General features: G+C 42.0%; 1 protein-coding gene across 2 annotated transcripts in view; it reads right to left on the reverse strand.

Annotated features, from left to right (window-relative positions):
- The window catches only part of PDCD6IP (programmed cell death 6 interacting protein), a 61,494-nt gene extending 41,424 nt beyond the window's left edge, over positions 1 to 20,070 (reverse strand). For both annotated transcript variants that reach the window (XM_066350576.1, XM_066350575.1), the window contains exons 1-4: positions 19,722 to 20,070; positions 8,271 to 8,325; positions 6,670 to 6,739; positions 990 to 1,117 (exon numbers count right to left, since the gene is read on the reverse strand). In XM_066350576.1, coding sequence (XP_066206673.1) covers positions 990 to 1,117; positions 6,670 to 6,739; positions 8,271 to 8,325; positions 19,722 to 19,930 — 462 coding nt within the window. In that variant the 5' untranslated portion in view covers positions 19,931 to 20,070. The remainder of the gene's footprint in view (positions 1 to 989; positions 1,118 to 6,669; positions 6,740 to 8,270; positions 8,326 to 19,721) is intronic.
- Between the last annotated feature and the right edge of the window lie 584 nt (positions 20,071 to 20,654).

A 20,654-nucleotide genomic window follows, 5' to 3' on the forward strand; every position in this document is an offset into this window, starting at 1 on the left:
ACAGTATATATGCATAATATTTGTTATCTCATTATACAACAAGCAACAATATGGATACATTCTTTCCTTAAAGTATGTTTTCCTCTCACTTTCCTAGAACAGAATTCCTCTAGTCTCTCTAAATTTAAACAGTGGAAAAATCAAACTCCATCTCTCAATCAAATTCCAGAGCCATGAGAGACACTGAAAGGACTATTTGAAATTCCACTAAATTTGAAATCAAGACACCTGAAATCCCAACGGACCCCTTTATTCACACTTCTGCTTTTAGTCTTCTTGTCTGTGAAATGAGAATGACATACTATAACATGCATTACATGGTTTATCTGAGTCAAATCACGTATATGAAAAAACTCAATAAATTATAAGGCATTATAAAATATGAAAACATGATTATAGATGCTATCACCTGACAATAACCACTTGTTCTTTAAATTGACACAGAAAATGAAAGCAGAGTAACTAAATTACCACAGAAATCCTATGCTGTATTAGTCATAGTATAATATTACATATCTGTCCACATTTAAATATGACCTCCCCACAAGTGTCAGAGGTAACTTTTCTTGCCAAGAAGTCTTAATTTTTGTGACTGGTGAATTTACATGTGTCTCACTGTAAGACAAAATATATATAAAATAATGTACAAAGTTTTTTAAATGAGATCATTTATTTAAAAGGGATTTACCAAAGATTTCATCTCATGCATTTATTTCACAATTTGTTCTCCCAACATTTATTGAGCCTTTATTATGTGCCAGGCACTGTGCTAGGTGCTGGGTATACAATGGTGAGGAAAAATAGAGCTGGTTTATAGTTAAGTAGTTTATCTAAGGACTTCAAAAATATAAATCAATTCATTAAAAAGTATATTACTTTTCAAGAAAATATCTATGGGTAAAGAAACATCTATAAACCTAAATGTCAATTATTTTAAATTTAATCCAACTTAGTGTTGATCATTATGTAGCAACTACTGGTCTGCATACCTGGTAATGCTTAGCAGCGATTTTCAATCCTTCATCATTATCCAGGTTCTGTTCTGCTGCAATCTGGCTAGCTAAGGCTGCACAATTGAACAACACACAGCTCTTTTCATATCCTAAGCTTGCAAGAGCTGTAAAAAATTGAGAAGGAAAAATTTATCAGATTATTTTTTTTTCTAAAGAAAATTAATGTTTCAAGGAGAAATACTATAACCTCTATCCCATTCCCTCGCACAAAAACAAATTTCCAGACCTGTTCTCTCACCCATAATATGCTCCCATATTTCTTAGTTACCGTGCCAGGGATTTATTTCCATAACAATATTCCTACCTTATTCTTTGCTTCCCTTTACTTCCACGCTGTTATTAGTCAAGCTCAAAATGAAAAGTCGGCCCTGGCCAGTTTGGCTCAGTGCTAGAGCATCAGCCCAGCATCTGGATGTCCCAGGTTCAACTCCCAGTCAGGGCACACAGGAGAAGCGTCCATCTGCTTCTCCATCTCTGCCTCGCTTCTCTCTCTTACTCCCTCCCCTCCCTCCTGCAGCCATGGCTCCATTGAAGCAAGCTGGCCCCAAACACTGAGGATGGCTCCATGGCCTCCACTTTAGGTGCTAAGAAGAGCAACAGAGCAATGCCCCAGATGGGCAGAGCATCGCCCCCTAGTGGGTTTGCTGGGTGCATCCTGGTTGAGGTACATGCAGGAGTCTGTCTGTGTCCCCTCTTCTGATTAAAAAAAAAAAAAGTCATCCTCACATCATTTCTCACTTAAATTCAAATAAATATAAGGTCTACTGGAAAGTTCTGTCCGTTTTTGTAATAAAACAAAATACAAATTTTTCTTACCGTCAATAAACTTTATTAAATAATATAATTGCCATTATTATTAATGATTTCTTGCCAGCGTGAGGGCAATTTATATATCCCATTTTTGAAAAATGTTTTATCTTTTGATGCGAAAAATTGAACCAGTGCTTGTTTGATATCTTCTTCATTTTTGAAGTTTTTGCCCTTCAAAAAATTTTGTAAGGACAAAAACAAGTGATAGTCGGAGGGTGCTAAGTCCGGGGAATATGATGGATATGACATCGACATGCTTCTGTAGCATTTCTTCCTTGTTGAAATTCGTACACAATACAGTGGCATAAATGAACTTAATCAGTAGCCATGGGTACACTATCGCTTCACACATAAGACTAACGTGAATCAACTTTGTTTTAGTTAATTTGCTACATCAGTATGTATACATTAAGTGATAAAAATAGAAAGGCACACATGCGCCAAATAAATGTGCTTACGTGTCGAAACTTGTTGTGATAGAAACGGACAGAACTTTCCGGTAGACCTTATACTTCCTATTTTTTTCCATCACTTCTCTCAAAATTATGTCTTTCACCACATTTAAACCAATTCTTCACTGCTTCAAACCTGAGCCAATGTCAGAACCTCCTAGCTGGCCTTCCATAACTCACTTTCTCATGACAATACATCTCTCAGAAGATTAGCAAATTATTTGCTTAAAATACAACTCTGATCAAGAATTTACACACTTCACATCCAGTTAGGAAGCTATTAAAAAAACAAAACAGAAAATAACAACTGCTGGCAAGTGCAGTACATGGAGAAATAGGAATTGTATGATGCTGGTAGGACAGCCACTACGGAAGAGAATACGGCAGTTCTTAAAAGAATTAGAAATAAAATTACCACATGATCCAATAATTCCATTTCTGGGTATCTACCCAAAAGAACTGAAGGCAGAGGGTCTCAGAGCAGTATTTATACACCGATGCTCATGCAGTATTATTCACAATAGTCAAAAGGTAGAAGGAACCCAAGTGTCCACTGATGGATGTACAGCTAGAGTGAGATGTATACATACAACACACTATTATTCAGCCTTAAAAAAAAAGGAGATCCTGCCTGACCTGTGGTGGCCCAGTGGATAAAGTGTCGACCTGGAATGCTTGAGGTCGCCAGTTCAAAACCAAGTGGCTTCGCCAGTCAAGGCACATATGAGTGAAATGATGCTTCCTGCTCCTCCCCCCACCCCCTTTCTCTTTCTTTCTTCTCTCTAAAATCAATAAATAAAATCTTTAAAAAAGAAAAGAGGAAGGAGATCATGTCACATGCTACCACACGAATGAATCTTGAAGACATAATGCTAAATAAAATAAGCCAAATACTATGCATATGGTTCTATTTATAGGAGGTACCTAAAGTAGTCAAAGGCATAGAAACAGGAGCAGAATGGTGGTTACCAGGGACTGGGGGAAAGGTGAAAAGAAAGTTGTTGTTAAAGGGTACAGAGTTTTAGTTTTGCAAAAAGTTCTAGAGATCTGTTTCACAATAATGTGAATATACTTAACACTACTGAACTTAAAATTGGTTAAGATAGTAAATTTTATGGGGTTTATTTTGCCACAATAAAAAAAGAAAATTTTGATCACAGTGATGATATTCAAGATCTTACATAATGAGCTAGGCATTAAACACTAAGCCCTATAATAAGGCCCCTTTTAAAAACACACTGAGCAAACATCAAGAAGAATCAGAACACTCTAGTTGTCTGTCTGTGCCACAGAGTAGAGCCATAAAAGAAACTTTTCCTTGCTATAACATTTTAGTAGTCTTCCTCGAAAGAGTGGCCAGTTTTCATCTTGCCTCCAACCCAACTCCACCCTAAAGTGAAGCAGATTACACTTCAGCTACTCTAACCTACTTTCTTAAATACAGTATATGAAAAGTCTAAAATATCCAGGATGTGAGGAGAGTCTGCAACAAAATAAAGATCAAGGTGAACTGAAAAATTATTTCAGTAAAAAACATTTCATTCAAAGATCCTAATTAGCATCCTCAAAGAAATTCAGACGGTACAGTACATCCATACAAGAAGAACAGGATGTTACTTTAAAAAAAATCCATAAATAAGAAAAGACTACTATAAATTAAAAACCTGACTGCTAAAAGTTTTCCAAAAGAAATGTTGGAAAATAGTATCCAGGCAACCCATAAAGTCAAACAAATGAAAAATATAAGTTATGAGTAGCTCAGAACAGCTAACACTCCAGAGAGAAGAGGAAATTATCAAAGAAATGTAAGGAAATTTTCCAGGGCTAAAGGGAGAGATAAGTCTTCAAAATGAAAGGGGCAATAATAAATGCCATATATAAGAAACAGAATGAGAGCTAATTAAATCTTTTGAGATTTCTAAACACAAAGGACAAAAACTGTAAAATCTTCCCAAGAAAAAAGAAACAAGTCACCTACAAAAGAACAAAAACCGGCCTTCTAATCAGTAACACTGGACAGTAAAAGGCAAGGATGAGGGCCCTGGCTGGTTGGCTCAGCGGTAGAGCGTCGGCCTGGCATGCAGGGGACCCGGGTTCGATAGGAGAAGCGCCCATTTGCTTCTCCACCCCGCCACTCCTTCCTCTCTCTCTCTTCCCTTCCCGCAGCCAAGGCTCCATTGGAGCAAAGATGGCCCGGGCGCTGGGGATGGCTCCTTGGCCTCTGCCCCAGGCGCTAGAGTGGCTCTGGTCGCGGCAGAGCATCGCCCCCTGGTGGGCAGAGCGTCGCCCCCTGGTGGGCGTGCCGGGTGGATCCCAGTCGGGTGCATGCGGGAGTCTGACTGTCTCTCCCCATTTCCAGCTTCAGAAAAATACAAAAAAAGAAAAGGGCAAGGATGAGGAATGGAATGGAGGCAGAGGCGGGATCGAAGGGACCAGAGGGAAGGCGGACAGAGGGAAAGGGGATGAGAAGATGGGATCAGAGAAGGGAAAGAGATTGGTGAAATTATATACACAGAACACAGCATTATAGAGAGCAGGACAGCAAATCCTGGAGGGAAGGGGGAAGACACTGGGGGGAGGAGTACAAGGGGGATGTTGAGGGGAACTTCTTTCATTGCCCAATCCAGTGACTTCTTGAACTTTACAGGACTTGATCTCTGCCACAATGATTCTGTCAATAATGAGCCAACCTGAATGAGCATCAGAGTCACCGGGAGATATCTTCAAAGCTACTAATTCTAGTGCCTCATCCTGAAATATCTTCCTGTTGCATCCTGGCATTCTGTAACTTGACCTTTAAAGATATATTTGTATCTCTGACATTTCCCCAGGTAATTCTAATGTGCAGCCAGGTTCAAGAACCACTGGACCATGTCTCTATTTTTCCCTGGTTCCTCTGAGATCTGAAAGCTTCTTCTCAACTTCATTCCCAGGAGTCTCTTCCACTATTTCCCCTCAACGTCGTATTCTCTAGCTCTGTTTCACATTTTTCAAATCTATACTCTACCAGGTGGGATAAAATTATTATCATTTAATAACAATTATTCTCAAATCTATGTTTCTGCTTCTTTTGTGTTTTGAATCCATTATATCCAAATGCCAAAAAAAAAAATCTCTACCAGACATAAACACAGAAAACGTAAATTCAACCTGTCTATTGAAAGGAATAAATATCTGACAGGTCAAACCAAACTATAAATCTCAGAGTACACCCTTAACTCCTACTCTTCCCTCTGAATGACAGCAAACCCAGTCAGTCTCACCTCTGAAATGTCTCTCAATCCCATACCTTCTCCTCTGACCCCCTATACTCCTAATCTAATTTCACCCATAATAACTCTCACAAGTCTCCTGACTCATCCGTTTTTCCTAGTCTCTGGAGTTATGCTTTCTGGATTCACATCTGGCTTCATTAAATCCTGCCATATGACCTTAGAAGTCACTTAATCTTTCTAAATTAATTTGCTCCACTGTTAATAACAGTGCCTTTCCTCATTAGGCTCTTCAGGATTTCAGTCAGAGAGTATGAGTCAAGCCCATTCCACAATGCCTGGATTGTGCACTCAATAAATGTTAGTTATTAATACACAAGAGGGGAGAGTACAAAACTCATGAGTATACATTTACAACTGTTCACAATCTACTTTCCAATGCTTTTATCCTCCATAATCCCCAATTCAAACTATGGTTTCTAGTCTTAATGATAATTAATATTATATTAACATGTATATAATTTATACTGAAAAATAGTTATGTGATATTATGTATTTCATAAAATGTTACATAGTACATATAACATATGTAGTTATATATAATATTATTACTCATTGCAGCTGATGTTTACTGAGCACTGTTCCAAAGACTTACATGTATTCATTCATTTAATCGACACAAGAACCCAATGAGATAAAGAATAGAGTATTATTCCCCACTTCACACAGATGAGAAAATGAAGGCACAAAGAGGTTATATGCTGAGCTAGTAGATCAAAAAGCTTCACTCTTCTGACCTTTGCTTATAATGTTCTACCTATAATGTCATTTTCTATCCGGAAAAAACAAATTCATCCTTCAAGGCTTAACTACACACTGCCTACTTTCAACAGGCAGAATTAATTTCCTCGTCCATGCTCTCCTCAATTTGTTCCCAGACTGATCAACATTCTTCCCAACCAGCCTGAATACACTGCCTTATTCACATTTATAACTAGGACAGTGCCTGGCAAGACATAGGCTCTCTACAAGTATTTGGAAATTACATTAAAAGTTGAAGTTATAAAGAAAATAAAATGTAAAAAATTTTATTTAAAGAGTCATTAGAAAAGGATTTTTTAAAAACCAAAAACAAAGTGTTTAGACCAAGAATCCTATATTTTTTATTAAAAAATTACATACCCAACTTTACAGATCCTCCAAAAAGTGAACCTTTATCAAAGGCATCCTTCCAGGTAAATGTCAAGCAGATCTTGATAGAGAGAAAACAGAAAATCATGTTACCTTTTTGGATCTCATTAAATTAAATATTAAGTCTCTTTCAAAGAAAACTCACAATGAGGAAAAAGACAAAAGTTTCAACCTATCTAAAACATTATCATCTCTAATCAACCAATTCCTTTTCTTTTTCCTTTTCCTGGCCATAAATTTTCTTCTTTTACTTTTTCTTTAAGTAAAATACTGCACAAAGTTACTTCAAATGGTCACTCTACGGCTCCAAAAAACACGACCTTATTCATCTTTATAAACACACAATGGCTTCCACAAAATAGAAACTTAATTGTTAAATAAGCCAAGAGAAGCTTATTTAGATTTCTACCCTTCTTGGTTCATCTACCACCCCCACTTTCCCTGTCCAACCACCTCCTATAGGGTCGATGCTGGACATGGCCCTTCCCCCTCCCCAGCCACATGGTGCTGTGGTCACAGATCCTGACCACAGGCCATGAGATAAAGGGCAGTGAAGTGTACCTCAGGTTTTACTAAGGACAGTGAAACTGAGTCACCAGATGAGAGCAACACCCTTACCTCTACCCCTGCTCACCTGCTTGCTTACAGGTACACAAAGAGTTTCACTTGAGTAACCACCCAGGACTCAGCTATTTAAACCCCAACCCCCTCAGCAAGGTATGGAGCTTTCACCAACCAGCTGCCATTGGTGCTACCCCTGTATGCAAATAATAAAGGCTATGCCCACTCCACCGTCCTCCTTGTGGTTTCTTTGGAATCCCACAATAATACCAGATCAATTTTCCAGGTCTGGACCTCCTACATTACACCTCCCACCCCACACACATAATTTTTTCCTGGAGTATTTTAAAGAAAATCTTAACATATCATTTCACCTAAAAAACTTTAGTCCAAGAATATTTAAAGTATTTTTCATAAAGTAATTTAAAATTTAGAAGTCTCATGGAAATTAAAAACTTTCAGTAAGTCTCCCAAATAAAACTAAGAAATCATCAGCATTTTCAATATCTAGCCTTTTAGAAAAAGAAAAGTTGACATTTTTATAGTGTAACAACCAATCATAACAGCATTTGCAATATTACATGCAAATATAATTGTGAAAATAATTTTTAAAGTACATAATCTGAAACTAATACTTGCTGAATTATAGTTCCTTCTTAATTCTACAAAAGCTAAAGTGAAGGACACTATAAATCAGTTAATAGGTTCTAACAATATAAAACGCAGTTAAAATACACACACACACACACACATACACGCACACATGCACGCAGTCCAATGCTCTACATGAGCCCAGAAGTTACTGAGGAGTGACATGAACAAGATTCCTAGAAACATTCTTCAAAAAAATATACTGTACATTCCTATTAGATGGGCCTAAAAGCTTCTAATTTGAATTTAAAAGTCCCATAAAAACCAAAAGACAGTGAAGAGACAGCAGTTATTTTAACAAAATGATACTATGGGTGGGAGGAAATAGGTGACTTGCCATTAATCATATAACTTTACAAATTAAATATATGATGACTTACCTGATTTTCAGAAAATGGGAACTTAGGTTCAATGGAACAGATCTGATCATAATATCTAAAAAACACAGCAAAATTAAAAATTAGCAGAGCTAAATATACATATTTATGTAAATATAACTGGTTAAAGAGTATACTAAAATTATTCATGCTTATTCTGAGTGGCCCACAAGTCAATCAGCCACTTTGAACTTAATTAATATTATTTTTTCATATGTAAACCAGGAGCTAAATGCATGCAATGAAAAAACTGTGAACAAAAGTTCATCTTTCCACCAAAGAAAAATATTTATCAACTATTATTAACTAAAAGAAAATACCTACCCAGGAAAACCAAAATATTTCTTAAAATACTATTTTTGGGATAACTCTTTATAGCCACTGAGCAAGTTAAAAATCTCTGGCAAACTGCTCATTAAAAACAACTTTGCCAACTTTCAAGTATATTTTGGGTATGTCCACTCTGTCCATCTCCACCTGTCAGTTTGTCAAAGATACTACCCTCCCGGGCCCTGGCCAGTTGGCTCAGTGGTAGAGCATCGGCCTGGCGTGCAGAAGTCCCGGGTTCGATTCCCAGCCAGGGCACACAGGAGAAGCATTCATCTGCTTCTCCACCCCTCCCCCTCTCCTTCCTCTCTGTCTCTCTCTTCCCCTACGGCAGCAGAGGCTCCATTGGAGCCAAGATGGCCCGGGCGCTGGGGATGGCTCCTTGGCCTCTGCCCCAGGCGCTAGAGTGGCTCTGGTCACAACAGAGCGATGCCCCAGAGGGGCAGAGCATCGCCCCCTGGTGGGCAGAGTGTCGCCCCCTGGTGGGCGTGCCGGGTGGATCCCGGTCGGGCGCATGCGGGAGTCTGTCTGACTGTCTCTCCCTGTTTCCACCTTCAGAAAAATACAAAAAAAAAAAAAAAAAAGCTACTACCCTCCCTCTAAAGCAGACTAATCCAAAAGTTACCTAGTCAACCTCTCGGTTTTTCTCCTTATTCTTTTCAATCTATTCTCCACAGAGCAGCCAGAATAATCTTTCCGAAGCAGTTGTCCTGCTCAAAAGACAGACCTTTGAGCTAGCAAGAGGGATGAGGAAGTACTCAAGGCCAAGCTTTCTAACTGGCCTAAATATTCTCTCCTTCCTTGTTATCTCCTAGTCCCCCACCCCTTCACTGGGACTACCTTTCCAATGGTTATTTCTGAGACTAAGTTTTTGGAGGAAGGGGCAACATGTCTAAGGTCAAGATTTTGGCTGGCACAGCAATGAGTTTGATTACAAACAGGAAGAAATAAGCAGGTAAATAAATACATTGAAGATAAAGAAAGCTGGAGTCCTGGTCAATTGGCTCAGTGGTAGAGTGTCAGCCCAGCATGTGGATGTCCCAGGTTCAATTCCCAGTCAGGGCACACAGGAGAAATGCCCATCTGCTTTTCCCCCACCCCCCGCTTCTCTCTCTCTCTCTCTCTCTCTCTCTCTCTCCCTCCCTCCCTCCCTACTGCAGCCAAGCCTCCACAAAGCGAGTTGGCCCCGGATGCTGAGGATGGCTCCATGGCCTCTGCCTCAGGCACTAAAGAAATGGCTCCAGTTGCAACAGAGCAAGGGCCCCAGATAGGCAGAGCATCACCCCCTGTTGGGCATGCCCGGTGGATCCCAGTCAGAGCACATGCAGGAGACTGTCTCTGCCTCCCCTCCTCTCAAAAAAAAAAAAAAAAAAAAAAAAGCCAGGTTCTAACTATCAGAGAAAGGAGTTAGTAATAAAGGAAGAATAAATTCTTTGGCTTTGGACTGGAATTAGAGGTATGAATGTGAACTCATTTTTTAATATAGTAAAAAGATGCAAAAATAGGCATAGGGGTGTGTGTGTGTTTTCTAAATGTGTATGCTGAGAAAGTCCAAAAGCAGGAATACTACGTAGCAATAAGCATGCCTAGTGACCAGAGAAGTAATGCTCTGCATTAAAAGGAGCCAGTGCTATTTAGAGAATTAATGACTCCACAACTGAGACGGAAAACATTGAAGACTTAAGACTAAAACATCTGGCTATGCCAGAAAGTCAAGGGAGTTTTCAAGAAAATGATGAGAACATGTTAAAAGGGTACAGGAACTAGCTTTAAGGGGCTCCCACTAGCCAACTATAGAAAATTTTAAATAAAATAAATCATAACCCATTCAGGAAAATAAGATCATCATTCTGAAGTAAATAAACAGGTAAACAGGGAAAGCCCTACCCTTCTTTCTGTACAAAGCCAACTAATAAATCTAAAATAAATAATGGAGTTAGAGAAATCACCCTTTGACGCCTTTCAGAGTACAATAACTTATTTAGGTAAGATTTATCAATGGATGCCAAAATATAAAAGCTTGATGGAAACAGGATATTAAATGTATAGTCTCAAAGTACCTTCCCACAAACTACTTACTAATTATTAGTACAACATACTTATTAATTGTTAACGTGAAGAAACCTGGAAGACACCATCTTAATCAAATCATAAAAGTTAACACGACCAGCCCTGGCCGGTTTGATCAGTGGTAGAGCGTCGGCCTGGCATGCGGAAGTCCCGGGTTCGATTCCCGGCCAGGGCACACAGGAGAGGCGCCCATCTGCTTCTCTACCCCTCCCCCTCTCCTTCCTCTCTGTCTGTCTCTTCCCCTCCCGCAGCCAAGGCTCCATTGGAGCACAGATGGCCCGGGTGCTGGGGATGGCTCCTTGGCCTCTGCCCCAGGCGCTAGAGTGGCTCTGGTCTCGACAGAGCAATGCCCCGGATGGGCAGAGCATCGCCCCCTGGTGGGCGTGCTGGGTGGATCCCGGTCGGGCGCATGCGGGAGTCTGTCTGACTGCCTCCTTGTTTCCAGCTTCAGAAAAATACCAAAAAAATAAAAAAAAGTTAATATGACTAATATGACCAGCAACAGGACAAATCAAGTGATGTTTTTCCAGATATGCACTAAAAAGAACACAGCAGCACTTTGGTGGTACGACTGCCCAAAAATGCATAAATAATGAGAAAATGAGACAAATCCTTATTCGGGAACATTCTGCAAAGTAACTACCCTGTACTCTTCAAAGATGTCAAGGTCATAAAAGAGAAGAAAAATCTGAGAAACTTTCAGATTGAAGGAGACTAAAGAGACAATTAAAAGCAACTCAGAATCTGGATTCGATCCTGAACCTAGAAACATTACGGGAGAAGGAACAAAATTGTAATTAATTACACAGATTAAATGGTAATATTCAATCAATGTTAATTTCCTGATTTTGAAAACTGTACTGTGGTTATGTAGACTATTATTGTACATACTTAGGAAACAAATTCTGAAGTATTAAGTGCTCAAACCCTATAATAGATTCCCATTATTCTTAAAACTACATCCAAAAATTTTGACAAGGGCTGGCGTTTCCTGACCAGCATTCAAGTCTCCAAGCCTCATCAGAATATTCATTACCTTTTCTAATTACCAGTCTGTGCTCCCTCCTACCCTGCACCTTCACACAACTTTTCTCTCCGTACCTGGAATTTTTTTTTTATTATTGATTTTTAGAGAGAGAGAGAGAGAGAGAGAGAGAGAGAAGGGGGAGGAGCAGGAAGCATCAACTCCCATATATGCCTTGACCAGGCAAGCCAAGGGTTTCAAACCGGCAACCTCAGTGTTCCAGGTTGACACTTTATCCCACCACAGGTCAGGCTGTACCTGGAAATTTTTACCATCACAATTTCCCACCTTTCTTGTCTAGGCTAAGTCATCAAAGATGCCTTTCCTCATCCATTCAACAAATATACACTAAGAACTTACTATGCAACAAACACAGTTTTATGACATAGGAATTCAGCAATAAATAAACATTTTAAAATTTGTACCCTTGTAGCCCTGGCTGGTTAGCACAGTTAGTTAAGAGTATCATCCTGAAACAAGAAGGTTATGGGTTCAATACTAGTTCAGGGCACACACAGGAAGCAACCAAAAGAATGCACAACTAAGTGGAACAAATGCTTCCCTTCCTCTCTCCTCTCTCTCCTTTCTCTATTTCTCTCTCTAAAGAAAAAAAAATCAATTAAATAAATAAAGAAAATGTGTGATGTGGACCTGTGAAGCTTACTTTGGGGGGGAGGAGCACAAACATTAAATTAAAATATAATAGGTAGTGATAAGTGCGATGAGAAAAACAGAGGTGAAAGAAATAAGGTGTATGTCTATCTTTACAACCCCCACACTATTTAACTAATTGTAACAATGTCATTAGTGATAACATTATCTCAGTATCTTCATTCACCTCCAAAACAAAAATCAGAATGTAAACAACAGTTGAGAAGCAAAATGGAATAGCAGTATTTTCTTTCCTGATCTATAAAAAGTACTTGAAAAAAACTTTCAGGCCCTGGCCGGTTGGCTCAGCGGTGGAGCGTCGGCCTGGCATGCGGAAGTCCCGGGTTCGATTCCCGGCCAGGGCACATAGGAGAGGCGCCCATTTGCTTCTCCACCCTCCCCCCTCCTTCCTCTCTGTCTCTCTCTTCCCATCCCGCAGCCGAGGCTCCATTGGAGCAAGGATGGCCCGGGCGCTGGGGATGGCTCCTTGGCCTCTGCCCCAGGGGCTAGAGTGGCTCTGGTCGAGGCAGAGCGAAGCCCCAGAGGGGCAGAGCGTCGCCCCTGGTAGGCGTGCCGGGTGGATCCCGGTCGGGCGCATGCGGGAGTCTGACTGTCTCTCCCGTTTCCAGCTTCAGAAAAATACAAAAAAAAAACTTTCAGAAATTATAGCCTAGTTCTATGAACTTCATTTTAAAAATGAAAAAGGTACTTCCATAATGTAACTAAATTTTAACCCACAAAAGAATGACAGACAAATCTATTTAGAAATTTTACAAAATCTGTATGACTCTTGAGTTAAAGAAAACCAAACTAAAATTACAAACTATTAAAAAGTAAATGTCGCCTGACCAGGCGGTGGCGCAGTGGATAGAGCATTGGACTTGGATGCGGAGGACCCAGGTTCGAGACCCCGAGGTTGCCAACTTGAGTGCGGGCTCATCTGGTTGGAGCAAAAATTCACCAGTTTGGACCCAAAGTCGCTGGCTGGAGCAAGGGGTTACTCGGTCTGCTGAAGGCCCGCAGTCAAGGCACATATGAGAAAGCAATCAATGAACAACTAAAGTGTCGGAATGTGCAACGAAAAACTAATGACTGATGCTTCTCATCTCTCCGTTCCTGTCTGTCTGTCCCTGTCTATCCCTCTCTCTGTCTCTGTAAAAAATAAAAATAATAAAAAATAAATTTCAATGAGAATACATCATTTCCAAACCAGTTGGCCCTAGTCAGGTGGCTCAGTGAATAAAGCATCCTCCTAGCATGCCTAGGTCATAGGTTTGATCCCTATCAATGAGTATACAACTAAATTGAACCACTAAGTGGAATGGCAAGCTGATGCTTCTCTCTCTCTTTCCCTTACACTCTCAATCAAATCAAGGAAAAAATCTTAAAAAACATAAACAAAAAAACACCCAGCTGGATGAAGCCAAAAGTGGACTAAAAAAAAACCATAGTCCTAAAATAAAACTAGATTTAATTTTTAAAAAAAGAGAAGTGATTGCAAACCTTTAGCAATTTCTATTTTCAGGTGAGAGGAAAGAGATAGTGAGGCAAACTCCCGCATGCACACCAACCAAGATAACCAGCAACCCTCGTCTGGGGCTGATGCTTGAGTACCAAGCTATTTTTAGCAGCAGAGGCTGATGCGTTTCGGCAACCAAGCTATCCTCAGTGCCCAGAGCCATATTCAAACCAACCAGGCCACTGGCTGAGGGAGAGAAGGGGGAGAGGGAGGGGGAGAAGGAGGGGGAGAGAAGCAGATGGTCGCTTCCCCTGACCGGAAATTGAATCCAGGATGTCCATATACTGGGCCAGTGCTCTATCTACTGAGTCACCAGCCAGGGCCTAGCAAATCTGATCAAAGCAGCAAGTCTTACATAACACATGCACAATATTAGGAATAAGAAAAAAATTGTAAATACAGATAAAAATAAAACATTTTGCAAAAACTTCTGTGTGACAAAAGACATCATAAACACAATTAAGAGACAAAAAACAGATTTAAAAGATGTTTGCAATACACATAAGGGAAAGGAATAAATAGCCAGAAAAGGTAAATAACTACTAAAAATCAGTAAAAAACCAGCAGCCTAGAAAATGGGCAAAGAAAAAGAACAGGCAATTCACAGAAAAAGAAACTAAGTGACCAGTAAATGTAAAATGCTGGACTTCCGAGAAATTAGGGCTCTGCTGCCTAAAACAGGGTACTCTCTCTCATCCATCAGTTTAGCAAAAAGCAATAATTTGAATTGTTAATCAGCAAGTACAGAGGGTCCTCGGATTACAACACAGTTCCGTTTCTACAACAGTGAGTGATGTAACCCAAATTTTGGTGTAAGTCAAAACACACCCTAGCCTGACACAATGGAACACTTGCACTTTTAACAGTCCAAAATGGCACACGAAAGTGTACTGGGGGACACCAACTCCCACACTCATAGGCGCGTTCCTGCATATTCTTTCCTGCGCGCAGCCAAACTATGTTGTTCACCCACGTAGTTCATAAGTACAACGCTAATGGTGTAAACCAAATCATTCAAGTTTTTTAAGTTTTTATGGGAGTGAGTGTCGTAAACTCAAAACATCATATGTCAAGACTGTAGTAACCCAAGGACCCCTGTATTAGGAAGGACATGGAGGAATAAAAAACTCACATATACCTGCTGATGGGAAGGTAAATTGATAAAAACCACTATGGAGAGCTGAAAATGCAGGTGCTGACTTAAACAAAGAGATCTGAATAAACACTCTCTTCTAATCCCTCTCAAAATGCAACTAAAAAAATTAAAAAGATGTAAATGCACAAGGATAAAAAGAATGGGAAAGGGTACAACACCACAAAGAGGTTTCAGTAAAATTTTGTAGAAGGTGAAAAGTGAAGGAAGCAGAGAAAGCTGAAAATCTAACTGCCTTGAGGGAGGGAGATAACAGGATAAGCCACATCATGTCAGAGAAGCCAGCAGGAATCGGATCTAAAGAAGCATGAGGTACCATGACAGGAATTCAATGTGAGGCTGGGAAGAGAAAGCACAGTGGAAAATCCCTGAAACCGCCTGCCCAGGCGGTGGCGCAGTGGATAGAGCGTCAGACTGGGATGTGGAGGGACCCAGGTTCGAGACCCCGAGGTCGCCAGCTTGAGCGCAGGCTCATCTGGTTTAAGCAAAAGCTCACCAGCTTGGATCCAGGGTCGCTGGCTGGAGCAAGGGGTTACTCAGTCTGCTGAAGGCCCACGGTCAAGGCACATATGAGAAAGCAATCAATGAACAACTAAGGTGGTGCAATGCACAACGAAAAACTAATGATTGATGCTTCTCATCTCTCTGTTCCTGTCTGTCTGTCCCTATCTGTCTGTCCCTGTCTATCCCTCTCTCTGATTCTCTGTCTCTGAAAAAAAAAAGAAAGAAAATCTCTGAAACCTTTAGGCTACCAGATCCTCTACTCCGAGTAGGTTTACTCACAGGAAATGTTAGGGATATCAAGCATAGCTAAGTGAGGAGGATGGGATTGAGAGGCTATGGTTGGGAATGCTGCCTCAGCGTTTCTCAGCTACCAGTCCTGTTGTGCACCATAAATGGCAAAAAGCCATTATAGATTCGAGGCTTAGCAAAAGGCTAAGTTCTCCCCCCTCCATCTCCACATTGGCTATGATGCTGAGTATTTGCACCCACTCCACTTGCTTCCTTGGGTTGCTGGAAGCAATATACATGCCCTTCCTCTGACTTTGTTTTCAGATGTTGGTAGATTTCGCTAATGCATCCTGTTTTATGCCTTGGGAGAGTTCCTGTCTTAGCCTTGGATGTGCAACTTTGTATCAAGGTCCTTGATTTGCATATGGCTATATAATAAAGCAAACTGGGGCTATGGGGCACTCAGATACTGCCAGACATTTTGAAGAGTCCTCCCTGTCCCATCGTTTTTGTTTTGATAAGTGTTTCCTTAATTCTGCACCATTATTAGGAGCCACGCTGGTCTGTGGCACAGTCCGACAGAAATTTTGTGCCCATCTGCAAGTTAACCACCCCAATGTTGTTATGAAGATTATAGACCAAATAATCTTAGATTCACTTATGCTCAGGGTGATTTCTGCCTTAGCCATCCCCCAAATAATTCTACTTTCATGAGTCCTCAGGTGGAAAAGGGTTGAAACCACCAGTCAACAGAATTCTCTTCCTGACAAAACCCCAGATTTTAGCTGTGTATGTTGGTTGCCTTTAATAAAAATTCCTTTTTCTGGCCTACCCTTCTGAGATGGAGACACATGCATAATGGCCAATAACATATGAGCACGGTTTTGTGGGGCAGTTTCCAGGAAACTTCCCGGAAGCTGAGCCCTCTGCCTCCTTTCTCCCTTCCTCTAACCCACTATCTTTTTTTTCCCCCAGAGACAGAGAGAGAGTCAGACAGAGGGATAGACAGAGACAGACAGGAACAGGAACGGAGAGATGAGAAGCATCAATCATTAGTTTTTCGTTGTGCATTGCGACACCTTAGTTGTTCATTGATTGCTTTCTCATATGTGCCTTGACTGCGGGCCTTCAGCAGACCGAGTAACCCCTTGCTTGAGCCAGCGACCTTGGGTCCAAGCTGGTGAGCTTTTGCTCAAACCAGATGAGCCCACGCTCAAGCTGGTGACCTTGGGGTCTCGAACCTGGGTCCTCCGCATCCCAGTCCGCCGCTCTATCCACTGTGCCACCACCTGGTCAGGCCTAGCCCACTACCTTAAACTTATGTGCGACCGTTACCTGGGCCCTGAGAAAAGGATCCTAGGTTTTATACAACAGACAGCTGGAAGGAGCCTGAGCCTAAGGAACTTCACAGAGCTACAATACCAGCACCAGGCTACCAGGCTACCTATCTACCAACTTTTTACACAGGAATAAAACTGCAACTCATCTCACTGATGACTTGAGATTGACCACATGCAGCTGGATCCAAATCTGATACGGGTGCCCACTAAAAACAGATGACAGAAAAGACTGCGCACGTAATTGTTGAGATCCCCAACATCCATTCCCCTGATCAAATTTCAGAAAACTGACACCAGGCTTTTTCATGGAAGAAGACCTGAAGTGTTCTCTCTAAAAACACTAACTGCCACAAAAGACATGGACACTGATATCAGGAGCTTCCAAAAAAAAAAAAAAAAAACCACAATTTCCATCTGATCCTCCTCAAGTTCACCATTTACCAAGGCTTTTCTAATTAATTTTTAGTTTAGGCCACTTTATAAAGGATGAGACTCATTCTCAATAACATACACATAAGTGTGTTTCAGAAAATTTTACTAGAAGGTCTACGTTAGTAATAATAAAAAGGCAGGTCCTTCACTGGACCTATTTGTGGAGCTGTGTACCCGTACTAATCAAACTAGCTTCCATTCTCTAGGAATTAGCTTAACCCCTCCTATTTGAAAATTTTTCTCAAATGTTCATTAAGTTAAACATACATAAACTCATGCTCAGTTTACACAATTATCCAACATAGTTATTAAGATATTTTGCTTGACTGGAACAAACATCTCACAAATGATTGATTTTTACAGCATGTATACCCAAAGAACTTTTGTATACACCTCCATCATAAAATTTAATAGATTGCAGTATACCTTTCAGTACCCAAACCCCACTAGAAGAGCAGAAAGTGAAAAACATCATTGATAATGAAAGAGCTAGAGGAGGACAATATTGAGGTGACTAAAGAAACGTGGATAGTTTCAAAGATGCTATCTGTGCAACAGCCCTGTACCTAGGAACAGTCTCATATTTATGCCTGGGAAAGAATAAAGGGGTGAACAAATGAAGTTTTCAAGTTCATACAGAACCTTATCAGTACAATTCACCATCCTCTCGTCTGTTGGTCTTAAACACATGCATCAATGTCACTGAAGACTCCCAAGCTCTTGAAGTGTTGGGACCATGAAACATATTCAACAAACTTTTATCATAGTGTTCACTATACCCATGCTTTTTTAATACTTCTAATGGAAAATCCTCACTGAATGCTATTCATATTTACATAAAAATTGCTTTGGGGCTTTTTTATAAATTTGTTAATTCTAACGATCTAAGTATTTCCTAACTTTTTTTTTTAATGTTCAGACTAAATATCAAACTAATCTTTACAACCCAACAGCCCCATCTTTAAAACTGACACCACGAGTTCATAATCTCTCCAAGCAATCTATTTAGTACCCGCCTTTTGGGGAACCAGCTCTTCACCCAAACCATATTGCTTTGATCCATGGAGAGGGGGTGATGGAGAAGTTATACCAGCTGAGTGACTCAGACAGAGGCAATTAAATTAGCACATTTCCCACCATCATAAACGGGCACAAGTCAACACAATCAGAGGCTTCCCATGGCCTTCCGCCAGAGCTAAGGAGAGCCTGAGTGTTCTGACCACTGTAATTAAAGTACATCTGCCAGGCCACCTTTCCCACTGCAAGAACAAAGCTGAATGAAGAGGGAACCAACATGGAGGCAAGATGATTGCCAGCGATGCCTAAAGTGAAGGAAGCAGAATCGCTCAACTTTTCAGTGACCAGCACAAATAAGCTAGTTTAACCTGGGCTTCCCCTCTGTACATCCTAATACAGCTGTGTTTCTCCCGTTAGAACAAGGAGACTATGTCACACGTAGGAAATGAGAATCACCAACAAGCACTTGCAAAATAAATTTACTCTATTTGGCATACCTGTTTGAGAACAAACTGATTTTAAGCAACTTCTCTTGAACCTTCTTTTATGTCACTCTATTTCCATTTAAAATAATGGTCGCTCCTAACCTTTGGAACTCTCCTGTCATTTAATTATGATGAACTTAGGAAGATGCCTCGTTTCAAGGGGACAATGTAACCAGCAGCAGGCACGTGATCCAGTCACAATGTCCCAATTCTCCCACTTCCCTCAAGCAACTGCTATTTTGGAATCTGGCTAAGAAATAAAAAATAAAAAATAAAACTTGGGAAGAGAGGAGATCTCAGTGACAGACCCCCTCTAAAAAGTGAAGAAAACTAGTTCTGGATAAAACAAGCGAGCGAGATCCAGCAGTACGGGGCAGCCGGTTCCTCCCAGGTACCTGCCCCACGGAGCCCGGGCGGAACCGGGTGGGCCCGGGCGGAGCCGGGCTCCGGCGGGCCGGCAGCAGTGGCCAGCGGAGCCCGCGGCCGGCTCCCGCTCACCGGGAAGGAATGCAGACCACACCTACGCGCCCGGCGCCGGGCCAGGCCGAGGAGGGCCGGGGAGGGCCGGGGAGGGCCGGGGAGCGGCGGCCGGCCGGCCTGGGCCGTGGGTGTGCAGGAGGGAAGCGGGAAAGGCGGAGGGAGGGAGAGAAGGGAGGACGGGGGCGGCGGGCGGCGTCCCGGCCCCGGCCCCGGCCCGGGCCCACCTCAGCAGCGTCTCCAGCGCGCCCTCGTGCTTGTCCAGCGGGCGGCCGAGCGCGGCGCGCCGCAGCTTGCTGAGCTCCTCGGCCGCGCGGCAGTACTGGGCCTGCTCCTCCCCGCCGCTCGGGTACGTCTGCTGGATGAACTTCACCAGCGGCTTGGCCAGGTCCACCTCCGACGTCTTCTTCAGCTGCACGGAGATGAACGACGACATGGCGAGCACCTCGGTCGCTGTTCCAGCCGAACAAACTGCGGGACAGCGACGAGGCCGAGGAGCTCCGGGGACCGGGTGGGCAGACTGGCGGACCCACGGGCTGACGGACGTGCGCTCGGCCCGAGATTCGGTCCGGCCACTTCCGGGAGCTCCTGCGCAGGCGCCCTGGGCGCGCTGCCCGCGGTCACGTGCGGGAGTCTGGGCGGTGGCTCAACTCACCTGGGTCTTGATGGCCTTGCTTTCCCATTGGGAACCTAGCTTTCTCCGCCGGTGGAATTCTCCGCTGCCTCCTTACCGCCGCGATGGATGGACATAACGCTTTCACGTATAATTAACCACTCGAGCACTCGATGAATTCTGGTTACTGCCACCGGCGAGGATTTGTGTCGACCTGTGCAAGACCTTTCAGGCTCAGGGTTACTGTGACCTATGGTGACTTACTCTGCGGGCTGCAGTGCACAGGTACTGAGTGCACAGTAAGCCTGGAAAGCGGGGTCCCTACCATTTATACGTAAGGTAAGGACCCAAACACCAAAGTGGACAAAAAAAGTTTTGTGGTACAGAAAAACAGCGTCCCTTGAAGAATCTAATTTAAACAAGATAAGCAGAGAAAGCTTTTCTGAGAAGGTAAACTTAAAATGGTCGGTTTGAGAAGATGCTTGACTTTAGAAGGAAGGGAAAATGGCTAGGAGAGCAGTGGCAAGGGAGAGCCTCCCCGGAGCAA

The sequence above is a fragment of the Saccopteryx leptura genome, chromosome 10 (genome assembly GCF_036850995.1).
Source record: "Saccopteryx leptura isolate mSacLep1 chromosome 10, mSacLep1_pri_phased_curated, whole genome shotgun sequence".
Taxonomy (NCBI): Eukaryota; Metazoa; Chordata; class Mammalia; order Chiroptera; family Emballonuridae; genus Saccopteryx; species Saccopteryx leptura.